General features: G+C 39.5%; 1 protein-coding gene across 2 annotated transcripts in view; it reads left to right on the top strand.

Annotated features, from left to right (window-relative positions):
• The window catches only part of LOC136862858 (protein PBDC1), an 83,075-nt gene that overhangs the window by 26,682 nt on the left and 28,987 nt on the right, over positions 1-27,406 (top strand). The window contains exons 3-4 of one of the 2 annotated variants that reach the window (XM_067139119.2): positions 1,345-1,404; positions 22,378-22,518. In XM_067139119.2, coding sequence (XP_066995220.1) covers positions 1,345-1,404; positions 22,378-22,518 — 201 coding nt within the window. The remainder of the gene's footprint in view (positions 1-1,344; positions 1,405-22,377; positions 22,519-27,406) is intronic. The other variant, XM_067139121.2, reaches the window with a different exon arrangement.

Here is a 27,406-nt window from a genome sequence, read left to right as displayed (position 1 = left end):
AAAAACATGTACAGTAAGAATTGCTGTATACCAGATGGGGATATGCCATTGCTACATTGTGCAATACCGCTGGTGTTACTGCCAAGTCATCGCTACATCATCGTGCTTATTTAGCGGGTGAGCTCAAGTTCTTGGGGATACTTACTGGGTGCGGGGGGCGGTTTCACCATAGTGTGAAACATTTGTCGCGAGGTGAGGGTAGATCATTGTTATTTCTGGAGATTGCGTAGGTGTGTCAACCAATGTCTATAAAAGCTGGGTGTATATTGTAGCGTCAGTCATTATTCAATTGGAAGGAGAGGCCACAGTTGGTCGGAGGAGTGAACGAGATGGAGAGGCCTCAGTCGGTCATTAGTTATTAGTAAAGTGGATGGTGAACAGTGATGGAGTCGAAAGGAAGGAGAGGTCACAGTTGGAAAAATAGGCTTGCCACAAAGTCATACAGTACAGACTTACCAAGAAGTCATATGATATGGAGAAGAAGCAGTCACATGGATACCTAGTCGTCAGTGAAATAAAAGATACATCACCAATTCAGGCTTGATACATCTACAGTAAACACCAGATCAAAGGAATACGTAATTACACTCAGTGTTGAAGGTACAATCAAGTGAACCAATGAGGGATATATTTCGTGTATAATTGTTAAATGTCCGGTCAAGAGAATTCAAATTCATGCCTAGTTTCTTTCAGTTGCAATGTCATAATTTCATATTCTCATCTGTTTTAATCGCAGCAGTTCTCACTGTTTTATTGAAATTATTTAAAGAATATATTTTGTTCTATCAAATGAATTCATCGTATTATTCCAATGACAGAATTAGATAACCTCAAATTTAATGGGGAAACCGAATGCCAATCTCCTTTTCCTGGAACTTATATGGTATGTCACAAGTAAGCTTATTACCCCACACCCTTTTAGTTTAAATATTCTCACTACATAATTTTCCCCACATTTTCCCGTTACCTTTTCTTAGCCTTCTGTTCTATTTCACGTTCTTAGATTGAATCACTCGTTAACATGTACAGTACAGTCTTTGCTGTTGACCGTGACTATTACATCATTCAGTGCTTCATAAGAATTGGGACTGATGAGAAGAGAGCCTTTCTATTTGAAAATGTGGGGATTGTCATTGTCCTTTTGTGCTTGCTTGTTTCTCTTTGTATCCTTTTCTATTGCTTCCTCCTCTGATACTGACCTGTCATTATCTTTATCCTAATGTGCTCTTAATCATGTTCCTATCTTTTTTTGAGTTTTAAGTGTTTTAAACATTTTAAAATAACTATTTCATTTATATTTAATATTATGGTGGTGTAACAGTAACTTTCTGTTTACTTTTCCAGCCGAACTTGGAAGCAATGTGGGCTATGAAGGCCTATGAACATGCTGAAGTGTATTTTAATGTAAGTGTGCTCTTATACTACATAAGTTTGGTCAGTATTTATCGTTTAAACAAATTATTTGCCACTTTTTGTAATTCTGCTTAGGTAATAGACTGTATTGTAGTGTTATTTTGGCCTTCAGTTATTCTATAGTACTGGGATTATTTCAGTAAAATAAGGTTCCCCGAAGATAATATCATCGCCATGCGACCTATCTGTGTCAGTGCGATATGAGGAAAATGGTAAAAAAAAAATTTAAAAATAGATAATAATCACTTTAAGTTACGGCAGCTGATCTAGGGGACCATAAAACTGTACTAATTATCCAGTCGTCAGAAACTGGACACCAAGGAAGAGGTTCTGCCAGTGTTCATAATAAGGAATATATATTTCACTGTCTCTTGTGTAGAAGTTCTGCCAAGTATTCGTACCCGAGTTGTAGGTAAGGAAATTGGGATCACCATTGATAACACCAAATGCAATGAGATGCTACATCAGAAATATTTTAACAACAGAACAGATAAAAGGAAATTGTTGTACCGTGGCAGAGTTATTTACTAATTCTTTGTTGACCGAGCAAGTGGCCGCCCGGTTACGGTCGCATAGCTGTAATTTGCATTCGGGAGGTGGTGGGTTCGAATCCCATCATTGGTAAAGATGGATTTCTGTGGTTTCCCTGTTTTCAAACTAGGTAAATGCACCATGTGCCATGGCTGGTACCTTCCCAATCCTAGCCCTTTCCCATCCTTGTGTAGGCAGAAAACTCTGATGTGTTAGTGCGACGTTAACTACTAACAGAGAAAAAAACCTTTATTACTACTTTGAACTAGACTTGTAATATGGAGTATATTTGGGAGAGAACTTTAAAAGCTTTGCTTTCTTCATATATGCTGCCCCATCTGTGACTATGTTATATTCCATCTGTCACTTCAAGTCGCAAGGTGGAGAAACTCCTATTCCAACAAGAAATCTGCAGACAATCTTGCCATTTGGTGTTTTACTGGAAGAAGTTACCAATTCGGAGAAAAGAGGCTAGACAGTGGTGTCTTCCGTAGTGATTGTCGAAGATACTGTATGTCATTTGCTGGAAGCACTGGGAGCTGTAGGATGGGCTGTTAGTGAAAAGTGTAAATGTGTGCTGAGTGCTAATGGGGATCTTGAAAGACTTAAATGCATTTGTGATGTCCTGAATGATGCAAGTTCTGTTGCTGCTGTTACGAGTTCATCCAGAATAGCTGGTTTTGGGTATGCTCCAATCACTTCATTGGAAGTAGAATGATCATTTCCCATGATAAAAGACTGGTTGTGATTGTTGAGAACTTGAGAAAAAAAAAATCTTGTGGTACGTAACAAAATAATTATCATGAAGTGCTGAAATATGATGCAGATATGCATCAAGTTGTCTATATTAAACCATTTTTATTATATTTATGCCAACTTTATTGTTAGGCCTATGCGCTATTTTCATTAGTTTACTGTCTTCTTTCATGAATATTAAGGGCATATTTGCCTGCCTGATTTTGCCATTATTAATGTTAGGTGCCCTGTGTAATAATTAATGAGGGGCTCTTCTTCTTCTTCCTGGCCTTTTCCTAGTATTATTGGGGCCAGCACTTGGTGCGGATTTTGGTCCAGCTTTACGGTTGGGTGCCCTACTTGATGCCAACATTTCGTGAAGGGATGTATTCACTATTGCGTGTCTGTGTGGTGGTTAGTAGTGTGATGTGTTGTGTGTAGATGAAAAGAAGTGTATTGAGACAAACACAGTCAGTCCGCTAGCTAGAGGAGTTATCCATGTGAAGTTAAAATCATTGAGCTGACTAGGAATTGAACCCAGGGCCATCTGAACCAAATGCCAATATACTAACCAAGTCAAGGAGCAGGACAGCAAGGGAACAATTAAACGATATAGTTAAGCAGTGTAAGTAAATTACTACCGGGCGAGTTGGCCGTGTGGTTAGGGGTGCGCAGCTGTGAGCTTGTATCCACAATATACAGTAATGAATTCGAGCCTCCACTTTCGGCAGCTTTGAAGATGGTTTTCTGTGGTTTCCCATTTTCACATCGGGCAAATGCTGGGGCTGTACCTTGATTAAGGCCACGGTTGCTTCCTTCCCACTCTTTGGACTTTCTTATCCCATCGTTGCCATAAGACATATCTGTGTCAGTGCGACGTAATGCAAATTGAAAAAAAAAAACTATGAATCTTAGAACTGGAGCAGATGCTGAACTACATTACATGTTGTTATATCAATATCGTTAGATGCACAGAACTTATGTCCTGAAACAAATTTACTATGGGAGGAACAGGTAATACTTCTCTTGTCAACTCAAGGGATATAAGATTTAAATCACTGCCCAGAAAATTGGGATAAGGACTACTGCCTGTTGTAAGCCCTTTCCCATCCTGCCAGTGCCAGAAACATTTGATGTGTTAGTGCGACATTAAACCCCCGAGCAAAAAAAAAAAATTAAACTCAAGATGCATTGACCAAACTGCATAAGGTACACAGGGCCGTTTTAATGTTACGGTAAACCCAGTATCCAAAAGGGGCCCCGCTCTTTTGGGCGCGCCTCCATTCTTTCCCTTTTTTGTTTAAAATGGAGAGTTCAAACTAATTTTTAGTGTTCAGTATGGGCCATTCAAAATATTTCATAACATAATACAGGGTGATGAGATATGCTTTACTTCAGCGCACGGTCCTTTTACTATGGGGCACCACACGCTCATTTTTGCCATATTCAGATCAAGGTCAGTTGCAAGAAGGTAAACCATACAACAGTAACGCAAACAATGTTAAGTTCATTACTTACCAACTTGTAGAAGGAGATGTTGAAATTGTCACTCTTGGTTCTCCACACATTTTTGACACCTCATTAGGAAATTATTCATCACTGCATTTCACATTGAGGAATTTTGGCATTTTCCTGATGAATATTATGTTTTAGTTCTTGTATGGTGTGCGGGTTTGTCTTGTACGCAACATTTTTCTTTTATCCCAGAGATAATCGCAGGCAGATAAATTGGGAGACTGTTGGGCCCACATATCCCTAATAGTATCAAGAATCTTTGTCATTGACCATATACAATGAAATAGGCTTCGTCAACTGATAATAATTTAGTACTTAATATTACTAAGGCTAAATGAACATACACCTGTTATTAAAACTTCATATTAACATTATGCATTTCTAAGAATTCAGAGGTATTATAAAATGGAGTTTCTATTAACCAATCATACATTTTCTGTTTGAAATTACGTAAAGGAGTGGACCGTGCAGAATGTGGTAATTTATTAATAATTTTAAACAACTGATTTTATGTGAGTGCAGTTTTTGACAGCCTCTAAATTTGTTATGTCAATGTCTGCTTTGCCCTGAGTATCATGAAATTGAATGTTTTTTCTAGTACTGAATTCATTTATGTTGTTTTTAACATATGTCAAAGATATATAAATATACAAATATATAATAGTCAGTATTTTAAGCTTAATGAAGAGAGGTCGAAAATGGTCAATTGCACCAGCCCTACACTTTGTGCGGACAACCTTTTCCTGTATTAGAAGAATATTACCTGTATATACGTAAGAAGAATGCCTCAATAATAACAGTCCATAAGTAATGTGTGACTGGAAGAGACCAAAATATCCCATCCTTAGGTAGTTACTGCTAACTAAATCCCTCAATTTCCATATCAAATTGGCCACACATGATATTTTTTTACACACATGATCAATGTGTGTTTCCCAGTTCAGTTTGGCATCAATATGAAAACCCAAATGTTTGACTGGCTGGCTTTCAATATCTTTGGATAAACCTAGTCTGAGAAATTGAGTTTTATCCTGATTGCACAACGGCCTATTGGATGAAAACCAATGTATTGCAGTTGCAAGAGCTTCCCGCGACATCTGATGCAAACATGAGATGCTCTGGTGTTTTGTAATTAACGTTATATCATCTGCATAAATCATTGATTGCCAGATTGAACAAGAATGGACCAAGGCCAGAGCCCTGTGACACACCATTTATAACTTTCTCAAAGTGGAATACCTATATTTAATAGAGTCAAACTGATATCTGTTATTTAAGTATGACTTAATTTATGTGCAGTGAGAGAAACTGGACACCATACATCTCAAGCTTTTCATGTAAAATTTCATGATTAATACAATCCAAAGCTTTACTTAGATCACATAAAACCAAAGAGATGGCCTGCTTATTTTCAAAAACTGTTAATAGCTGATTACCAATTTCAAGAACTGCAGTAGTAGTACATTTACCTTGTCAAAACCCAAACTGACTGTCGGATTGAAGAATGTGAGTTTCAAAATAGTTGCTAAGTTGATTGTACAAAAGTGATTCAAATATTTTAGAAATTATTGGCACAATTGAGACTGCACGATGGTTCTGAGAAAATTGTTTGTCCCCAAATTTAAATACTGGAATAACTTTAGTAATGTTAAGTAAACCAGAAAAATCTCCAAACTCTAAACTCTTGTTAAATATATATATATATATTTTTTTTTGCTAGTTGCTTTACATTGCACCGACACAGATAGGTCTTATGGCGACGATGGGACAGGGAAGGGCTAGGAGTGGGAAGGAAGCTGTCGTGACCTTAATTAAGGTACAGCCCCAGCATTTGCCTGGTGTGAAAATGGGAAACCACGGAAAACCATTTTCAGGGCTGCCGACAGTGGGGTTCGAACCTACTATCTCCCGAATACTGGATGCTGGCCGCACTTAAGCGACTGCAGCTATTGAGCTCGGTGTTAAAAATAAAAGCTAGAAGTTCAGAAATCAAATGTATTATTCTTTTGATGATGTAATTAGATAGGCAGTAACAATCCATACTCTTAGAGTTGGATAATTTTTAGCTAACTTAAATTATTTCACCAGGTGTGATTTGAACCCAATGGAAAGTGTTTCGGCAGGGGGGTTGATTATTAAGAATGTCACTCGCAGATGTACCTGTTACCTTAATTTGTCTCCAATTTCTTTTACAGGGTTTAAGATATAATTATTCAATTCTTCAGGGTCGAGGAATGTGTCTTGAGCACGAGTAGGGATGTTTTCTTATACTATAACACCCCATGCTGCCTTGCATTTGTTGGGTGCATTCTCAATATATTTTGCACAAGCTAAAGTTTTAGCATGGATAAGTTTTCTTTTATATAACTTTTTACAATTAAGATAAGCTTTATACACGCCACTCTGCTTGGTTCCTCCTTGACGAGAATTTTTATAAATTCTATACAGCAAAAGCATTCTTTCTCTATACTGAGTCAATTCATCAGTATACCAGTTCAACTTCTTGCTTTTAAGTTTACTATTACAACTAATTTTTACCAGTGGTGAACATAAATGCCACAATTCAACCAGTTTATCTAAAATGTTTCCAAGTAGAGTTTCAGTATCATTTTCTCCCATTTGAAATTCAAATACAAAGCCCCGGTTAATTTGTTTCAGATTTTGAATAAATATGTTAATATAGTCATCATCCTGACTTTTTACCTACATCAAAACAGGTTGTTCGTTGTAAATTATGTCAGGCTGGTTAAGATATAATGACATAAACAAGGGGTGGTGATCTGCAAAACCTCCACCAACAAGTCTAAGTTTATACAAATCTCTCAAAAAATTTACAATAATATCCAAGCATGCATTATTATGTGTAGCCAGCTTGTTTGTGCAAGTTAAATTTAGAGTTCTTAGTAAATTCAGAAAATTTCTAGAAATCTGCCCATTTGAATATGCCATCTCTATGTAAAAATCCCCACAAACAGCAACTTTTGCCTTAAAGTTTAAAATATTTTCCATTACTGATTCAAAATTCATAAAAAAATACATAAGCATCGGCATTTGGAGATTTATACAAACTAACAATTATCAAATTCTGATCAACCAGCTTCACACAACTAAATTCTCCCTCTAATTCCAAACAATATTGACTTAAATCGATCTTTACAAATTTAAAACACACTCTAACTAAAATCCCAGCTCACCGACCTCGATAGCTGCAGTCGCTTAAGTGCGACCAGTATTCGGGAGATAGTGGGTTTGAACCCCACTTTCGGCAACCCTGAATATGGTTTTCCGTGATTTTCCATTTTCACACCAGGCAAATGCTGGGGCTGTACCTTAACTAAGGCCACGGCCGCTTCCTCCCCACTCCTAGCCCTTTCCTATTCCATCATCGTCATAAGACCTATCTGTGTCGGTGCGACGTAAAACAGCTTGTAAAAAAAAAAAAAAAAAAAAACAGGTAATTCGTTACAGCGTCTTGAAGCTCTTCGTTGATAGCGAATCGTTGTCCACCGAACCACGCCTTAATTTCTCGAAAGGGGTGATAGTGAGTGCTAGGTCAGGACTGTAACGTGGGTGGTCAAAGACTCCCCACTTGAACTTTTGGAGAAGTTCTTTTGTCACATTGGCACTATGTGGTTGTGCATTGTCATGGATCAGAAGCATGCCAGATGAGAGCATGCCTCTTTGTTTGTTTTGTATCGCTCTCCGGAGGGGACGTAGGGTCTCACAGTAGACTTCCTCATCTGGCATAGACAGGCGGCATACTTCTTTGCAGAGGATGTAGGAACGCTGGTCTCCCGTTAATACAAATGCCTCAACCTTCATGGTGACTATGCAGAAAAATAAGTAAGAATGTACAAATCTTTTGGTAAAAAAGTCATCTTATCTCAATACGTCTATTATTTATGGTCTTCTTCTTCTTCTTCTTCTTTTATGACCACATAGGATCACTTTAGTCAGTCCGTCGTTCAGGTCTCTTTGAAGGGATTGTTCGGGCTTTGCGGTCCTCCCAGTACTTCTTCAGACGCTCCGATCTTCGTGCCCTTTCCTCAGTTGAAAATGTGCGTGTTGTTGGTTTGTTTTGTGTAAGGGTAAAGCGGAGGTTTGTATTCTTGAGTTTTGTATTCAATTTTATCTTATTTTTGGTGTCTTCTGTTGTAAGGCCTATTTCCTTCAGATCCTCTCTTACTTCTCTGATCCATTTACATCCTGTTGTGGTATTTTTTGAGACGAGATTGTGTTGTACTAGTTGTTTCAGAAGTCTTGAGTCCTGCATCCTCATGATATGTCCAAAGAATCCCAGTCTCCTCTTACGCATAGTATCTGTAATGGGTTCTAGCTCTTTGTACACGACTTTGTTAGGTATTAACCGCCACTGTCCATCTTTCTGATATTTTTTGTTGATACAGGTTCTTCCAATCCTCCTTTCAATTTTCTGAAGTCTGTCAGTCTTTGATTGTTTATTCAGGTAAAAGAGTGTTTCTGCTGCGTATGTAGCTTCCGGTTTTATAACTGTGTTGTAGTGTTTTATTTTTGAATTTATTGATAGACATTTCTTTTTGTAGATATCCCATGTTAATTTTTGTGCTTTAGCTAATCTATTTGTTCTTACTTGGATTGAGATTTTTTCATTTAAGTTATGTGTTATTACTTCTCCAAGATATTTAAACTGAGTTACTATTTTGATTTTATTACCATTTATGGTGACTTCTTTTAGCTGTGTTGGTTTTTGGGGCATAATTTCTGTTTTTTCAAATGATATTTTGAGGCCAATTTTATTTGCAAAGTTTTGAAGTTCTGATATCTGGGTTTTTGCTTCTTTTATGTCCACTGCTAGTAATGCTAAATCGTCAGCAAAACCCAGGCAATTTGTTTTGATTTTTCGGCCAATCTTTATTTTGGGGGGACATTTTCTAAACCATTCCCTCATTACCATTTCTAGAGCACAGTTAAATAATAGTGGTGAGAGCCCATCTCCCTGCCGTAGTCCAGTTTTAATTTCAAATGTCTCTGATGTTTCACCCCTAAACTTCACTTTTGACTTGGTATTGGTGAGAGTCAATTTTATCATGTTTATTAATTTGGGGTGTAGTCCAAGGTGTCTTAAAATTTTAAACAGAGATTCTCTATGGATGCAATCATAAGCTTTCTTGAAATCTACAAATGTTATCACCATATCTCTGTTTCTTCTCCTGTTATAGTCCATTATCAACTTAAGACTCATGATCTGATCAGGACAGCTCCTCCAGGGTCTGAAACCTCCTTGATATTCTCCTAGTTCTTTCTCAAGTTGTAAACTTATCCTGTTAAGGATGATTATTGAAAATATTTTGTATGTTATGTCTAGGAGAGAGATTCCCCTGTAGTTATTAGGGTCGGTTTTGTCCCCTTTTTTGTGCAGAGGATGAATGAGGGCTGTTGTCCAGTGTTCTGGTAGTTCTTCTTTAATCCAGATAGAGACAAGTTGTTGATGGAGGGCAACTTTTGCTGAGGTTCCTGCATATTTCCAGATTTCCGCAAAGGTCTGATCTTCTCCTGGCGCTTTGTAGTTTTTTAATTTACTCAGAGCTTGGTAGACTTCCTTTATTGTGGGGGGATTGATGTTTTCTGGTGATGTTTTTATCGGGGTGTTGGTGTCCAAATGAAGGAGTTCTGTAGGTTCCTCACAATTTAAAAGCTTGTTGAAATGTTTAGCCAGAATTTCTGTATTGTCTTTATTGTTATGGGCCAGCTTACCATCTTCATCCTTCATCAGTAGGGTCGGGGGTTCATATTTTTGGAGCTGCTTTCTGAAGGTTTTGTAGTAGTCCCTTGATTTAGTTTTACTGAACTGTTCTTCAATTTATGGTCTATTGGAACTTGAAAAAAAAAAAAAAAAACCAGCCCTCGTATGTTAGGCTTTTCAGAGAACAGTGTTTCATAATTTGCTGAAACAAATCAGTTTCAAACATGTTGCATGTGGATGTGATGGCAAGTGTATAGAGACAGTATTGCTTGGACATTAAAATACCAAGAAAAAAATGCCACCTACAATTAGTTTCCCTGTATTAACTGTAGATATCTGTACTAGTAAGTTCCGCTAACTACTTCTAAGGTTTTTGGAGACGTTGAAGTGCTGGAATTGAGTCTCGCAGGAGTTCTTTTATGTGCCAGTAAATCTACAGACATGAGGCTAACGTGCGTCATCTGATCTACAATAGACCAACCTTCTCTGAAACCTGCTTGGTCTTGGTGAAGTCTCCTGTCAACGGCACTGCATATTGTGTTCGGTACGACTCTTGACATCACTTTTCCCCATATAAGAGTAACGTTAGTCCCCTCCAGTTATTCCACTCCAAGAGATTGCCCTTCCTCCGTATCTGGATGAGGACTTTCCCTTCTTCCATTCCTCAGACATACCTGCCGACTTTCCCAATTTAGGCAGGAGACTCCTGATTTTCGACAGATTTTCCCACCTCCCGATTGTTCTATTATTTCTCCTGATTTTAGCTTATTTTTTTGTGTACTTCAAACATTTGTTTTCAGATCCTGCCATTTCAGCTTTGTACGACAGTAGCCAGAAATCCTTCGCTCATTGGCCGCTTTCAAATGAAATATCGTTGTTTATTAATATGAGAAATGCGCATGAATGTGCGATGTTTATTGAAACCTGTATATCGCGATGCGTATATCTATTGTCAATCTTGTTCTCGCGTGCTACAAAGGGCACTAGAATGTTTTGCAATATGAGTGAACGCTTTAGACTTTTTCAAAATAATTTCCATCACACTCAATACACTTCTCCATACATTGAAACCAGTCACTGAACCAACTCTGCCAATTTTCTTCGGTTACATTTTCACAGTCTTGATCCCATGCTGCCAGAAACTCCTCGCCTGATGCAAAACGCTGCCCTTTCAACTTCAGCTTCACTTCTGGGAAGAGTGCGAAGTCACATGGGGCAAGATCAGGACTGTATGGAGGGTGATCAAGCGCAGTCAACCTTGATCTGGCAAGAAAATCCATTGTTACATTAGCACGATGTGCTGGAGCATTGTCGTGATGCAAGAGCCAAGTGTTGAGCCGTGACCTTGAACGGAGCTGCTTGAGAGCTTGGATGACCTGAGGCAGACAAGTCTCACTGTACCACTTCGCAGTAACTGTCCTTTGTGTTTCTAGCACAACCCGAGTCAGGATGCCCCATTTAGTGAAGAATACTGAAATCATCATTTTCTTGACTTTTGCACAGTCACAGGAGTACCCTCATTTTCAAACAGCCACACCTTGTTCTGGGATTTTGTTGGGACATCGTAATAATAAAGCCAAGTTTCATCACCTGTCATGATGCTATTGACAATACACAAAGTCCCATTTTCAAACTGTTTTAGCATTTCTCGGCACCATTTCTCTCGATGTGCCCTTTGTTCCTCTGAAAGTGAAAGGGGGTACCCAAAGGGAACAAACCCTTCTAACATGGAGATGGTCGTGTAGAATTGAATGAATAGCTGGTGCAGGGATGTGGAGGGTCTCTTCTACCTGCCGATGTGTCAACCGCCTCTCTTGCTGCAACATTTTCCTCACAGCTTCAATGTTTTTCTCAGTCACTGATTCAGACAGTCGCCCAGAACGAGGATCGTCTTCAACCCCAAAATTTCCCCTCTGGAACTCTTTGTACCAGCGGAAAATTGTTGTCCGATGTGGACAGTCTTTCCTCAGCACAGGAGTAATTTCCTCCAGGCACTGGTCAACAGTTAATCCACAAGCAAAATTGTAGCGGATAATTGCACAATATTCACCTTTAATACAGATGTTGATTCCCATGGGGAATCTGTAATATTTGTTCCGAATGAGTAAATTTATAATACCAATATAAATGGTCCGTTATTGGACATTATAAATTTTCCAGCTAACTCATTCCTGGTTGCCAGCGTTTCGCCCTCGTGTGGTAGGCTGGGCTCATCAGTTGGTACCTAGCGCACCTACCAAGACGCATGGCTAGTGCATACCGTGGAGGCCACTGCGTAGGCCAATTGTAGCCACCGGCAGTGCCAATGCACTATGAGACACTCCGTCTCACCACCAAAAATTGATGCCTGCTTGGCCATCAGATCATCTTGCGGCTCTCAGTGTCTTCCCTAACGTCTAATAACACATAATAATTACGCTCCCAGAGGTGAGTCTCTTATTCACGTAAATTTTTACGACAAGATTCTTTTAAAAAGCCTTTCTTGATATTATTTTCCTTTTTACTTGCTTCAGGTCCTAGTTTGAACCGAGAACAGTACCCTGGAAACACGGCGTCCGCCAATATTTTTCATCAAAAAGATCTTGTTATCTAATACTTAAAGAAAGCGGCTATGTTAGAGAAGACATATGTTTTATCACGTAAAATAGGAATTTACGTCTTTTGACTGGTTGTGTTATTTTAATAACAACCATTTTTAACCAATAGAAAAATTGTCTCTTAATTCTTGCACTGGTTACTCTAATACTCAGTGAATGTTTAGCAAGTAAACCTTTTTCACATATGTTCTTACAAAATTAAAAATTATGCTCTTGGACTTTTATGATAGTGAAACATTGGTTTTTGTTCGCACATGGTTTAATGTTTTTAGATTCAGAGGACTTTTATCAAGAGGACGTATATTCATAGTTTTTAGACAGTTGGTGCTATTTTTTAAGTTTAAGTCATAGGTTAATGTTTATGGATCCCGTTTTTAATTAGGTCTTGCCAGTTCTGTAAAATTTGTATGTACTTTATGCATTGTTTATTGTAACTTTGTCTATGTATATTTTTCTTATTTTTGGCTGATGGTGATGCACACCAGCATCGAAACCGGTACCGAATATAATAAAATGTTATAATTTTTCTTATAACATTATATGGTATTGAATAGGTGGACCTCTCTTATTTCCATTAGATGATCAGGAGAACGTTGATGGATATGCTAAAGACAAATTCAAATTAAATTTGAAGAAACTCCCTTTACGAATGCTGATAAGATATGCTCCATTGGTTTCTGTACATGACTGAGTTTCCCTCTATATATACGAATCTACTGAGCTCAAAGTGCCAGCGACTTTGTCAAAAACATTGAAATGTTGTATGTAATCTAATACGAGTTTATTAATTATTAAAACCCAGTAAATGGGATATGGAAAGTTCATGTTTCTGGTTTAAACCTGAATAACAGGATTTCATCAACACCTTTTCTGCACCTTTTTGTATGTATTGTAATGGTTGTCGAGTCCGCCATGCTAACTCGCTACGCGCCGGGGCCATCACCCATCGCCCCACCCCCCTTACGCTCGAGCGTGCCAATCCGCGAGCAACACTCAAGCGCTGGGCCGGCCCTTCTCACTTCTATCTGCGGTCGCGCCGCAGCGAACTACGGAAACGACTGGAAGACTAATCTGGAGTCTTCTATTTCGCGAGGTCCCTCGATCCATCGACATCTGGACTATTCCAGAAGAGCTGGCGCAGGTATAAAAGAGCAGTTAGTTGCCTACAGAGTAAGTCAGTGAGAGCTAGTCAGTAAGAATTGTTCAGAGTGTGAGGGTTAGTTAGTGAGTGTGTGAGGAGTGAGCGCAGTCAGGCTGAGGTGTCAGCCTAAATGGAGTATCTGCCTGTGGGAGCCAAGGACTCGTTCCTGTCTCGTTGACGTCGTGCGTGTGTATCTCTTGGGACCGGCTACGGGAGAAGAAACTTGGGTGTTCTGGAGTAGCGCGAAGAGAGCACTGGGTGCCGACGTGGAAGACTGCGGAGTTCGACGGGTTGAGTGAACAGCGGATACTGTCCCGACCTGCGAGGCTGACGTGTAGGCTGTGAACCGTGACAGCGCTAACGAGTGTGACTGAGTGGCTGAGAGAGTTTACTGCAAATAATCGATGACTCTGTGTGTATGTGTGTGTGTGTGTCATTGTAGATGGAACCTAAGAGAAACTAAGAGAGAGAGAGAGAGCGACCGTCTGTAAGTGTGTGATCGTGTACGTGTGTAACTTGTGGCTCGGCTATCATCTGTATGTGTGTAAATCTGTAGTTGTAGTGCTTAGTTAATAAATCTTAGAAATAGGTTGCTACCAGGTGCTGTACTCATTTATTTACTTATTTACCCCGCCAATACGTTACAGTATTTTCAGAACTTTTTGCCCCTTTTTCTGACCATACTTACCACCTTAAAATCCTTTCCCTAATGATGATGATGATGATGATGAGAATTCTTCCCAGTTGATATATTTGATAGCCCTCTGATGATTGGGGCAAGTTATTCTGATATGGATGTAGTCGATGTGACCTCTAATGCTAGGGAAATTATCCCGAATATAATAAAATATATCAGTTGATATTAATTGTAATCAAGTTGACAGTTAACAGACTGTCCCTTGTGTCAGGATCAAGAAACAAGTCCCTTATATTATCTCTGTAAAAGCAAAACTATACCTCCCCATACATTTCAAATGACTTGCTGCAATTTTGCAGCAAACGACCCATAGGAGGATAGGACTCGCAAGATAGGAAGATGGAGTAAAGGCAGGAGAAAGTGGGTTCTGCAGGTGTCAGGGAGACCAGGAGAGGAGGGAATCGAATGGGGCTTGAGTGGGGTTGAGGCCCTGGTCATGTCTTACTCAGTTGTCAGGTTTGTGGGGAAAGTGTGTGGAGGAAAGGGAGCCAGTGTAGAGTGTTATCCAGGAATTAGGTTAAGGCATATGTTGAGGGAAATAGAAGCGACAGAGTAGGGTAAAGAGAAGGTGATAATTTTCCACGTTGGTGCCATAAGGCAAACAGGAATATAGGTACTAAAATAGTTAGGGGTGTATGGGATCTAGTTAAGGTAGCATGGAGGAAGTTTTAAGGAAGCAGAGATTATCAGTGGGATACTCTGTAAGAGGGATACTGACTGGAGGGTAATTGGGGATTTAAATCAGACTATGGAATAAAATTGGGAGTAAGATTTGTAGATCCTAATGGGTGGGTAGGAGATATGAACCTACACTCAAAGGGCCTTCACTTGAACTGCAGTGGTACATATAAGTTATAGGGAAGTTCATTCAGGGAAATGGGATGGACTAGGGAGCAGTGATGACAGTACACGAATCGTGAAGTCAAGTAGGATGACATAAAATTGTTACTGTTAAACTATAGAAGTGTTGTAAAGAAAGGAATAGAATTAAGTGATTTGATAGATATTTACCAGATATTCTAATAGGCATTGAATATTGGCTGAGGAGTGATGTTATGGATGCAGAAATTTTCTCATGGAACTGGAGTGTTTATCATAGAGATATGTTAGGAATGGTGAGAGGGGGGAGTATTCAAACTGGTGAAAGAAGAATTTGTTAGCTGTGAAAAAGTTAAGGATGAGGAACATTAAATTCTGGGTGTAAGACTTACCTGTAAAGATAATAGGGAGCTTGATGTACAGTATTTTTGGGGTGTATAGACCTGGTAAGGCTGGCACTGATGCTGATACAGAATTATCTGATAAGGTAATCAGCTATGTGGGAAACGACACACAAAGGAACGTTGTTGTAGCGGGTGATCCGAGCTAATCAAATGTTAACTGGGAAGGGAATGTGAACGACAGAAAGCATGACCAACACATTGTGAATGAGTTAATATGGGAAGGACAGATGAATTAGAAATTGATGGAACTAACTAGAGGGAAAAATATTCTAGACGTGGTGCTGATAAAACCAGAGGAGTTGTATATAGAAACTGAAGTGATAGATGATGTAAGTGATCATGAAGCAGTTTTTGTCGTAGTTAAAGATAAATGTGTTTCAAAGGAATCTCGTAAAAATAGAACTATTAAGTAATAGCATGTGATTGATAAGAAAGGCATGGGGAAATTTAAAAAAGCCATTATGTTGAATGGAAAATGTAAACAATCTATGAAATGGGCTTTAAGCAATTGTTGAGGAATGTGAAAACAGATATTTACCTTTAAAAGTGGTAAGAAATGGTAAGAACCCATTATATTATACCAGGGAGATAAAGAGATTACGAAGGATGTATAGATTAGAAAGAGAGTAACGGATGGTTGCAGGTGTAAGGAGAGATTGGTGGAGCTTACTGGGAAATTGAATTTAGTGAAAAAAATCACCATAGTATAACATGACGGCAAACATAATTGGCAATAATATGAATTTCAGGGGTCAATGGAAGGATATGTACAGATACTTTTAGCCAGAAACGGGGCATTCTAGGGTTCATTAATGAACAAGGGAAGCGTCTATGTGAGGACTTACAGAATGAAGAAGTATTCAGTCAGCAGTGTATAAATGTAGTTGGATATAAAGATGTCCAGATATAGGAGGCGACTACCTAATACTGGCGAATTACTGAAATTTACCTATGATAATGAAGTCACATGCGGAAAGATATAAATGTTGAAACCTAGAAAGGCAACTGGGATTGACAAGATTTCTGGGGATATATTAAAGGCTAAGGGTTGGAATATAGTCCGATATCGGAAATATTTATTTGATTACTGTTTGGCATGGCCGGGTTGAGTGGCTCAGACGGTTGAAGCACTGGCCTTCTGACCCCAACTTGGCAGGTTTGACCCTGGCTCAGTCCAGTAGTATTTGAAAGTGCTCAGATACGTCAGCCTCATGTCGGTAGATTTACTTTATAAGTTAAAAACTTCGTTTTTCCGTATTGAACTAAGATTCACAATTGGAATTCAGGAAAAATTCAACCTATTCAATACAAAGTGTGTCGATTAAGATGTTTACAACATGTTATTTATTAGTTTAAAGTACTGGTTTTGACGCTTAGTAGCATCATCTTCAGCTTGAAGTTACAAGATGGGCACGATACATAACATATTACTGTGTACAATACAGAGTGAAGCGAAATTCGCGCACTCGGGCGTCGCAGTGCGACTCTTCACATGCCAGCAATAAAAAAATGTCTCTCACAAAAGTTGGTCCTACAAGTATATCAGGCAGAAAAAGGATGTTGAAGAGTGGCAGTTTGGCAACACTGTAACCACATGTAGGGTAACTACCTCTGTCAGCACACATTATTCGTGCTGTACAGTTGGTGCAGTGGATAGAGTTTTGGATTAGCATGCAGGAGGTCAAGGGGTCGATCCTGGGTTGAAGCGTATAGTTTTTTACATAAAAGTTGTCCAGGTTGTATGGTATCTGGCATCTTAATTGTCAACAGCGATTGCAGCGGGTCCTCTAGACACCATTTGCACTTACATACTACGATCCTAGAAATGGAGGAACAATCGTTTTCATTGGTCAGGTTTGAAAGACGCCCTTTCCACGTCGCGGGCGTGAATTCATTCGCACCACTTCATATACTAGATACGAAACCTGTTTTCTTTGTACCCTCCTCCAATGGTCTCATAGATTGGTACCAACTATTATTCTTGCTATAAGTTAAAAAATTTCATTTTCCTGTATTGAACTGAGATTCACAATTAGAATTAAGGAAGGTTCAACCTTTTCAATACAAAACGTGCTGCCTCGTTCATGTCCATTACATTTCGTTAGGGCCTTACGTTACCAGTAGGCCTAGCAAAGTATTTGTTGTGTTCAGCGTTACAAAATGTTGTAAATGTAGGATACATGTGACCTAAGGTACGGTGTCTTACTGTGTTACAGTATGTAATGTCTGATGGAAATTAGCAAATAAAAGATGCGCCTCAACCCAGGATCGAACCCTCGACCTCCTGCATGCTAACCGAAAACTCTACCCACTGCACCAACTGTACAGCACGGATAATATTTGCTGACAGAGATACTTACCGTACATGTGGTTACAGTGTTGCCAAATTGCCACTCTTCAGCGTCCTTTTTCTGCCTGATATACTCGCAGGACCAACTTTTGTGAGAGACATTTCTTTATTGTTGGTATGTGAGGAGTCGCACTGGGACGCCCGAGTGCGCGAATTTCGCTTCACCCTGTATACATGCATTGCGAAGTACAAATGGTTACCATTTTACATTTAGGACTAAATAAACAATGGATAAAGTATGATGGATTGATGTAACGCATTGCCAGGCATTATAGTCTAGTATGTACATTGGTGTTGTATAATATTTGGTGAGTGAGAGTAAAAATCTTGATGTATATGATGATGAAATAAAATTAATGTCCACACTTATATTAATATCAATGAAGATATAAGTCAAGGTCCAGTATAATGTATAATTGGCAAGGCCATCTGATGTTTGTTTTTAGTCGGTACACCTTAATTTGAGTGGTTGAATGAGGATGAATTTAAATGAAAGTTGTCTCAGCTCAACATAGATAGTGAAGCCTAAAAAGAAAGAAAAACTTAGTAAAGCAGATTGCTTGAAATAGAGGTGAAGCAAATTCGTGCCCGCATATGACGGAATATGGGACTCACCTTGTTCAGCGTACTTGTTGTGTGTTGCGATTTACTGGTAGATTTACTGGCACGTAAAGGAACTCCTGAGGGACAAAATTCTGGCACCTCGGCGTCTCTGAAAACCGTAAAAACGTAAAGCGAATAACATTGTTGTTGTTATTATTATTATTATTATTATTATTATTATTTATTGCCGGCCCCGTGGTGTAGGGGTAGCGTGCCTGCCTCTTACCCGGAGGCCCCGGGTTCGATTCCTGGCAAGGTCAGGGATTTTTACCTGGACCTGAGGGCTGGTTCGAGGTCCACTCAGCCTACGTGATTAGAATTGAGGAGCTATCTGCCGGTGAGATAGCGGCCCCGGTCTCGAAAGCCAAGATTAACGACCGAGGGGATTCGTCATGCTGGCCATACGACACCTCGTAATCTGCAGGCCTTCGGGCTAAGCAGCGGTCGCTTGGTAGGCCAAGGCCCTTCAAGGGCTGTAGTGCCATGGGGTTGGTTTTATTATTATTATTATTATTATTTTTTTTTTTTGCTAGGGGCTTTACGTCGCACCGACACAGATAGGTCTTATGGCGACGATGGGATAGGAAAGGCCTGGGAGTTGGAAGGAAGCGGCTGTGGCCTTAATTAAGGTACAGCCCCAGCATTTGCCTGGTGTGAAAATGGGAAACCACGGAAAACCATCTTCAGGGCTGCCGATAGTGGGATTCGAACCTACTATCTCCCGGATGCAAGCTCACAGCCGCACGCCTCTAAGCGCACGGCCAACTCGCCCGGTATTATTATTATTATTATTATTATTATTATTATTATTATTATTATTATTATTATACTGTTTGCATGAAGGAACAATAACAAGTGAATGGAGAGTTGCAATAGTGTTCCCAGTGTACAAGGGAAAGGGTGACAAACATAAAGCGGATAATCATAGGTCAGCTTGACATGTGTTGTTGGTTAGCTGTGGAAAAGCATTCTTTCTGATTATATTAAACACATTTTGCAAAATTACTAACTGGTTCGATAGAAGGCAGTTCAGGTTTAGGAAAGTTTATTTCATTGAATCTCAACTTGTAGGATTCCAGCAAGATATAGCGGATATTTTAGGTTCAGGAGGTCAAATGGACTGTATCGCTGTTGACTTATCCAAGGCTTTTGATTGATTAGATCACGGGAGATTACCGATGGAAATAAGGCCTATTTTACTAGACAAAAGACAAAAGAATGGTTGAATGGGCTGCTGAATTTCTAGAAAATAGACCTGAGGGAATTAGAGTAGGTGAAGTGTTATCTAGTCCTGTAGTGATTAAGAGGGGGGGTTCCCGCAGGTCACTATTACGGGACCATTTTGTTTTCTTATACAGGCAAATGTATCAATTTGAAATCAGGAATCATAGTCCTGAAATGTTCGAGTCAAGTTATTAATTAAAGTTGGTTAACATCCATCCGTTCTTAACAGACGCCGGAATTTCATCCCGCAGTCTTTCTTTAACGTGCTGTAAGCCAACGACATGGGGTTGTCACCTTTAAATGTCCTTAAAAGCCACCAACCTCTTAGCAAGAATTCTCGCTGCCTGCGATGCTGTTCATACGTACCGGGGATATTGGAACGGGTACGACAGTACTTTTCACGATGATGCCATGCCTGCATTGACACAAGGGGGAGGGGGGCGCCATTTCGAACATTTGTTGTAAATGGAACAGCTCGTGAAACTTGTGGAGGTAAACGGACTTAAATGAGTAGAATTTTGCGTAACTTTTGAGTCTATCTTTTCCAGAATATGGTTTCTTATATCAAATTAATCCATTTGTTTTTAAAGTCAAGAAAGATCACAGTATGAAGTTGGAATTCAAGAGGACAAATTTGGGCAAATAATCATTTATAGGAAGAAGAGTTAGGAATTGGAATAATGTACCAAGGGAGATGTTCAATAAATTTTCAAATTCTTTGCAGTTATTTATGAAAAGACTATGTAAACAAGAGGTGGGAAATCTGCCACCTGGGTGACTGCCCTAAATGCAGATCAGTAGTGATTGATTGAAGTTGAAAAGATCGAAAGGAAAGCAGCACAATTTATTCTGGGAGATTTCTGACAAATGAATAGTGTTACGAAGTTTGGGCTGGTAAGACTTGGGTGTAAGAAGACGAGATGCTCAATCGTGTGGTATGTTTAGAGCTGTCGGTGGGAAATGGCATGGAATGACATTAGTGTACTAGACGAAAAAACTTGGGTGGAGCTTTTAAAAATAGTGAAGATCATAATATGGAGATGAAGTTGTAATTCAAGAGGACGAATTGGGGCAAATATTAATTTATAGGATGAGGAGTAAGCAATTGGAATAAATTATCAAGGGAAATATTTGATAAATTTCCAAGTTCTTTGCAAATATTTAAGAAAGAGCTAATCAAACAATTGATAGGGAATCTGCCACCTGGGCGACAGCTGAAAATGCAGATCATTGATGATTGAATGATTGATTGAGGAGACTGTCGGACTAACCTTTCCTCCTGGAATCGTCTCAACATATGTCAAATTATATGTTTCATGGTACATAACCTCTGATTGTGATTCACTCCTAAAGTTTGAGATTAAACAGTGCCCTCAGCAGTGTTTAAACATGGCCAGTGAACACAGGCTTTGTACAGTGTCTTGAAGACTTATGTATGTATGTATGTATGTATGTATGTATGTATGTATGTATGTATATGACTGAAGATTGAACCACTGGGAGAGTTGGCCTTGCACTTGGTCGCGTAGCTGTGAGCTTGCATTCCAAAGCTGGTGGGTTCAAATCCCACCATCGCAGCCCTGAAGATGGTTTACTGTGGTTTCTCATTTTCACAAATGCTGCGCCTGTACCTTAAGGCCACAGCCACTTCCTTCCCAATCCTAGCCCTTTCCCATCCTTGCTTTGCTGAAAACGTCCGGTGTGTTAGTACGATGTTAAACCACAAGAGAAAAATTTTAAAAAGAAAGAAAAGAAGATGGTAATCTTGAGGAAGACACCTTTCATCTACAGGTCTTTCACTGAGTCATTGGTATCACGAAATTGCTATTCTTGATTTGAAATATTGTTTCGTACATCATTTGATGCTGACATTTTAGTACTGAAATATTAGTTATCACTGTGCTTAACCTACAACTCCTCTTTTCCTAATTTCAACTGAACTCCTGAAAATTCTGTTACAGTTTTTCTTACTGTTAATTTGGCCAACAATATTTCTTTTCTTGACTGTCTGTTTGTAGCGACTATTTGCAGTACATTTTTCCATGCCTTTAGTAATATTTGTTTTTTGATAAGGTGCAATATCAAAGAGAAATTGAGGTTAAATCTACAGACAACCTACCCGAAAAATATTTCGTTATTAAGCCTTTTTTTTACAGGTTGCTTTACGTCGCTCCGACACAGATAGGTCTTATGGCGACTATGGGACACCAAAGGGCTAGGAGTAGGAAGGAACCAGCCGTGGCCTTAATTAAGGTACAGTCCCAGCATTTTCCTGGTGTGAAAATGGGAAACCACGGAAACCATCTTCAGGGCTGCCGACAGTGGGGTTCAAACCCACTATCTCCTGAATACTGGATACCGGCCGCACTTAAGCGACTGCAGCTTTCGAGCTCAGTAAAGCCTATTTTAAGCCATATCTGTGCCTGAAATGTTCTGTCTTCTATCCCACTTTTTATGTTACCATCAAATTGTGGAAGATTTTGTATTCTATTGCTTTCTAATCTTTTACATAAAAATATTTTTAAATGCTGAAGCTCTCATTTATCATTTAATGCCTTAATGCCTTAATTAATTTTAAAAATTTATATAAATTTTTTATAGCACTTTTTTCTTTCTTTAATTTCAGATATTGTGTTCTGTTGACCCAAAACTCCTGCGATTATCTCCACACGATGATACTATTTACAAGACTTTCCGAGAAACTTTTCCAGACTTGAAAATTGATATTCTGAATGAAGAAGACTTCAAAAGTGAGGAGGCGAAGAAGGTAACCCTAAGCTTTTACTGGAAATTATATAGAGATATTCTGTTGATACATATATACCTGTAAATCATCATAGAGAGTGGATAGTGTTATATTTATTCACTGAAATAGTTTAATCATGATTGTCATTGCCAGTTTTGTCAGTAGGGATAGTTGGAGTGGAAGTGATATAGGAGTATATAACCGAACTCATTGTGTTGTCTAAATTACAAAGCATGTTTCTTAACACATTAATGACGGGCTACGTTAATTAACGTAGTTTCACATTGGTGCGCAGGCGACCGGCTACGTAAATTAACGTTTTCTCACATTGCTTCATTCTTGTGTGATTTCATCCTATCCGCGGTTTTATTAATCGAAGTATTTCGTGTTGTTTACAAACTAAAGTCTTTGTTGATCGGAATTTAGATATATTCTTTCCTTGACAATGCTTGCGGCAAAGGAAGTGTGGTTTCATAACACTCAGTACCACGTAACCGAGTGTATTGTGAGGTGTCAGCATGGCGCGCCGCAGCAAAGACTGCTCGAACGATGATGAAATATTTCGAGAATTGCATGCTGATAGTTTATCTGATGTCCCCAGTTATTGTCAATGTGTAAGTATTAATGATTTTAAAGATGTGTGTCCGTCAAATTCAAAATATGCGCACGGAAGTGAAAGTGCGACATTCAGTTCAGACAAGTCTGTTGATGGCGACAATAATACGAGTGAAGATGCCAGTGATAGTAGTGACAATGAGGTTGATGGATGGATAAATAAAGATAACAGAGTCCTAGAACCATTTACAGGTCATTTTCATATCATTTAAAAGTGACATGTATTTATATTTCATCCTACTTCTCATGCTAGGTGTGCCTCTGTTGCCGGTCCACAGGAAAGAATGGAGTAGAGCGCGCCCGGACAACAATGTGTTAAGTAGCTAGAGTGCACACTACATTCCAGCATCTTGTGTGAACAAACAGGCATCAGTTGCAGCTGTGTAGTTAACCTGTACGCTGAGCTATGAATCTTTAGAATTTTCAAGATTGTTGAATCATCCACCGCATATGAGATACAGTCTGTAATACTATTTTTGAGTGCAAGAAACATCTTGGCTGCAGACATTCATCTTGTGAGGTGTATTGTAATAATGCAATGAGCGAATGTCAAGTGCGAAAACGGGTAAGAGTGTTCAAAAGTGGCCGCGAAAATGTTCTTGATAAAGAACGTTCTGGTCGACCATCTGTGATCACGGAAGACTTGGTGACTGCAGTTGACACAGAAATTCATGAGGGCAGAAGATTCACGATGACCACTCACTCAGTGGATTTTCCTTGATTGTCTAGGTCTGCACTGTATAAAATTGTGTCTAAAAACCTAAACTTCAGGAAATTGTGCTCTTGACGGGTACCCAAACTCCCCACAGAAGACCACAACGAAAGAGATTGGCCAGTTCCCTCAGTTTTCTGACTCTTTATGCCCAAGAAGGAGATGACATGTTGAGTCGAATCATCACAGGAGATGTAACATGGGTATCCCATTTCACCTATAAATCCAAGCATCAGTCAATGGAATGATGACGCTGAACCTCTCGTGCCAAGGTCAAACCCAAACTAACTCAGTCACAGCGCAGGATCGTGGCAACTGTGTTCTGGGACAGGCAAAGTTTTTTGCCACGAGGAATGATGATCAATGAAGAAATCTTGACCATACTCCGTGTGGTTCAGAACAAAAGATGCGGCATGCTGGCAGAGGGAAGTTTACTCCTTCACAATAATGTAAGGCCTCACATTGCTGTTCAAACTCTGGAACTGATTGACTCATTCAGATGGGAAGTTTTGGATCACCCACTCTATAGCCCTGACCATGCTCCGAGGGATTTCTTAATTTTTTGGCAGCTGAAATCTCATCTTGGCGGGCAGCACTTCAACGACGATGAAGAATTGAAAACGGCCGTGAACTCTTAGCGGTCAGAGCAGGCGGCAGACTTCTTTGAAGAGGGATTTCACAACTTCATTTTAAGATATGGCAAGTGTGTAAATAAGGCAACTAACTATGTATAAAAATAAAGAAATGTATGTAAAACTTAAAAATAAATGTGGTTCGAAAATAAAATGTTTGGTTATTTTTTAAAAAATGGCCCTTAATTAAAAAACAGCCCTCGTAGGTTTGTATGCAGGTCCCCCTAATTTTGAATAATTCAAAATGGTGTTAATTATCTTGATCATAAAATTGACTAATTTTGTATTTATTGCACGAGTTCTTTTTAGGTTCATATAGTTTCGTAATGGCGCTACGTGGGGAGTTGACCGCACGGTGTTCCTTCGTTTTATAGGGTACATATTTGATCTAGATTAGACTACCACATTGCAGTATATGGACCAGCAAGGAAAAGCATTTTTGTTTAACTGAATAGCATCCACCACTGCAGAGTTAGTTTGGCAATGGAAGCTATCCGTGCAAGTCCTATTGCTAGCCTGCTCGCTGATTGTGGTGTGTTGCCTTTACATCGGAGGTGCCAGCAAACACCTGTTGTGCTATGCTACATTTTGCGGCAGATACCACTTCACACAAGCTATCCCTGCGTATTGTACAATGAAAACAGTTGGCTTATGTGCTGTTTATCCACGAGCAACACAGCCAGTTGTTATACACTTTGATAGCATTTACAGATTGTTTTAAGTACCTTCAATTTCTTGTCTTAGACGACCAAGTAAGGTATCTCTGTGGTTAATGCGATGACCTGGATCTGCACACCAGTCCAAAAGTAAACATGGACCCCCTCCATAAATGGGGCTGTTCGTGTCAGTTGTTATCTGGTATCCAGTGTCAGTAGTTATATACACGGGTGGTTTAAGACCAGAAGCGAAAGTAGTTGATGATAAAAGGTTTCTTTTTCTTCTACCTGAAACCGGTAGCATATACACAGCAGAGCTTTACAATATCTTTGAAGCTCTGTGGTGTCGGCTGTCTAGCGATCATTGGCACTTTCTCATGTGTACTAACTCCTTGAGTTGGTTAGAGTATCAGTATATCTTTCCTGCGGTATTGTATGGTGCCATGCATCCAGGACCTGCTGGCTTGGTTGTGGAGGGTTAGGCACTAGAATTAAGTTTCCCGGCCCCCAAGCTAGTGGGAAACAATTTAGCTGATAGGGCTGCTGAGGTGCTGGTCATATTGCCTGTGTTGCCTTACAAGGTTCCAGCCAGTGATATTCATTCTCAGCTGAGACATTTGGTAATGTCCCATTGGGGGCTAGAGTGCCGAGCCACTCCTCTTCCAAATAAGCTGAGAACGATTAAAGGAATTACGAAGGTATGGAAGATTTTCCTTCGGGTTTCATGGAGATAAGCAGTGGTATTATGTCATCTTCGGATCCGCCAAGGTATAGCAATGCTTTTCTGCTTACTGAAGGGAAAAGTCCCTTCGGTGTATACTGAACCCGAGTGACTTAGGCCCATAGTCAGTCATGATTTGATTGATAAAATGATATATGGTACATTTATTGAAATACAGAAGTGTAGTTGAAAATATTTCGTTTATGTAATGTCGAAATCGGAGCGAAGGAAGGACGACAGACTGGAGCCTGACGGATTAGCTCAACACGACAACTTTTAGCTACTTCACAGCAGGGAATATCATTAGTTGGCGAACAAGGAAATACAGAGTCCACAAATAAGTCTTGGTCAGAAAGAGGAAGGGGGAGAGTCATACAAAGGAAACTCACCACATGAGTAATACCTTGGGATATTTTTGGCAGGACGGAAATTCCGGGAGCTCGTGGAAAATTACAGCGGCTGCGTGTACGTTCGCTGGCCTAAGTTCGAGCAGGTGGAGAGTTAAATCACGTGACCGCTTGCCGGCCAATCGTAAAAATTTAATGGAAGGCTCAGGGATACCATCTTAAGGAATGATGGACGAGATATTTTCGTAACTACAAAAGTAATCAGTAATAAATTATTGTGAGTACACGGATGGATGTAATGAATTTATTAGAGGTCACGCATGGAAAAATAATCAATAATTATTGGCAAATTAAATAAATTGAAGGCTGGATTTCTTGGAAACCAGACAGCTTGAATCTCATTGGCTGAAAGAAGACCACGTTGTAAGGGACGCTACCGAAGGCGCGAAATGTGAGGAGCTAAATCCACCCGTATCTCCTAAATCTGTGATCACCAGGAGTTCATATTTAATCCAGCAGATATGCTAGCGGAGTGGATTAATTTGATGTAAATTTTAACTTCCAATTCGGAGTGCAAGCACCGATATTAAAAATCCACCCCCTCCCTCAGGGGTATGACGTCAATGAATCCGCGGGAAAAAGGCTTCATCCATATATACGGGGCAAGGGATCCTCGCCAACACACTTGAAGCGAATCTCGGGATCTGAATTGACGGTCGCAGTACACTTGAATTGAATATCGGGAGCTGAACTGTTGGTCGCCGCTAACTTAAAATTCTAGGGACGTACAGTCATTTAATGGCGCGAGCATCCGCCAGTGTTTGTAAAATGTGATCGCGCTCAAGCAACATGAACTAGAAATAGTTAACGTAGGACAGTGTTTGTCATTTATGAATATCAGTGATGTAAAGTAATTGCACTGCAAGGGAGTAGTATAAATTATATCAAATAAGTACGTACATAATAGACTGTGTGACGAACAGTACTTTAAGGAAGTAGTAGCCTGTACTTTGCTATATCGAACCGATGTCATGAACATGTCAAGAGTGCCTTACGAAACAAGCGTATCGCGACGGGCGTAAAAGTTGACACCTCGTCGTACGTGTCCAGGTCCATTGTGCGGTAGTTGGACGAAGATTAAATAGTGTAAGTATTAAATTCTTGGGTCTAGGATAGTAATTTGTTGTATCCAAGTTAAAGTATTCAGTGTTAACGTTGTAAATGGT

This window comes from Anabrus simplex, chromosome 2, assembly GCF_040414725.1.
Source record: "Anabrus simplex isolate iqAnaSimp1 chromosome 2, ASM4041472v1, whole genome shotgun sequence".
NCBI lineage: Eukaryota > Metazoa > Arthropoda > Insecta > Orthoptera > Tettigoniidae > Anabrus > Anabrus simplex.
The sequence above is the reverse complement of the archived record's forward strand: the minus strand, read 5'-3'. Positions and strand labels throughout refer to the sequence as shown.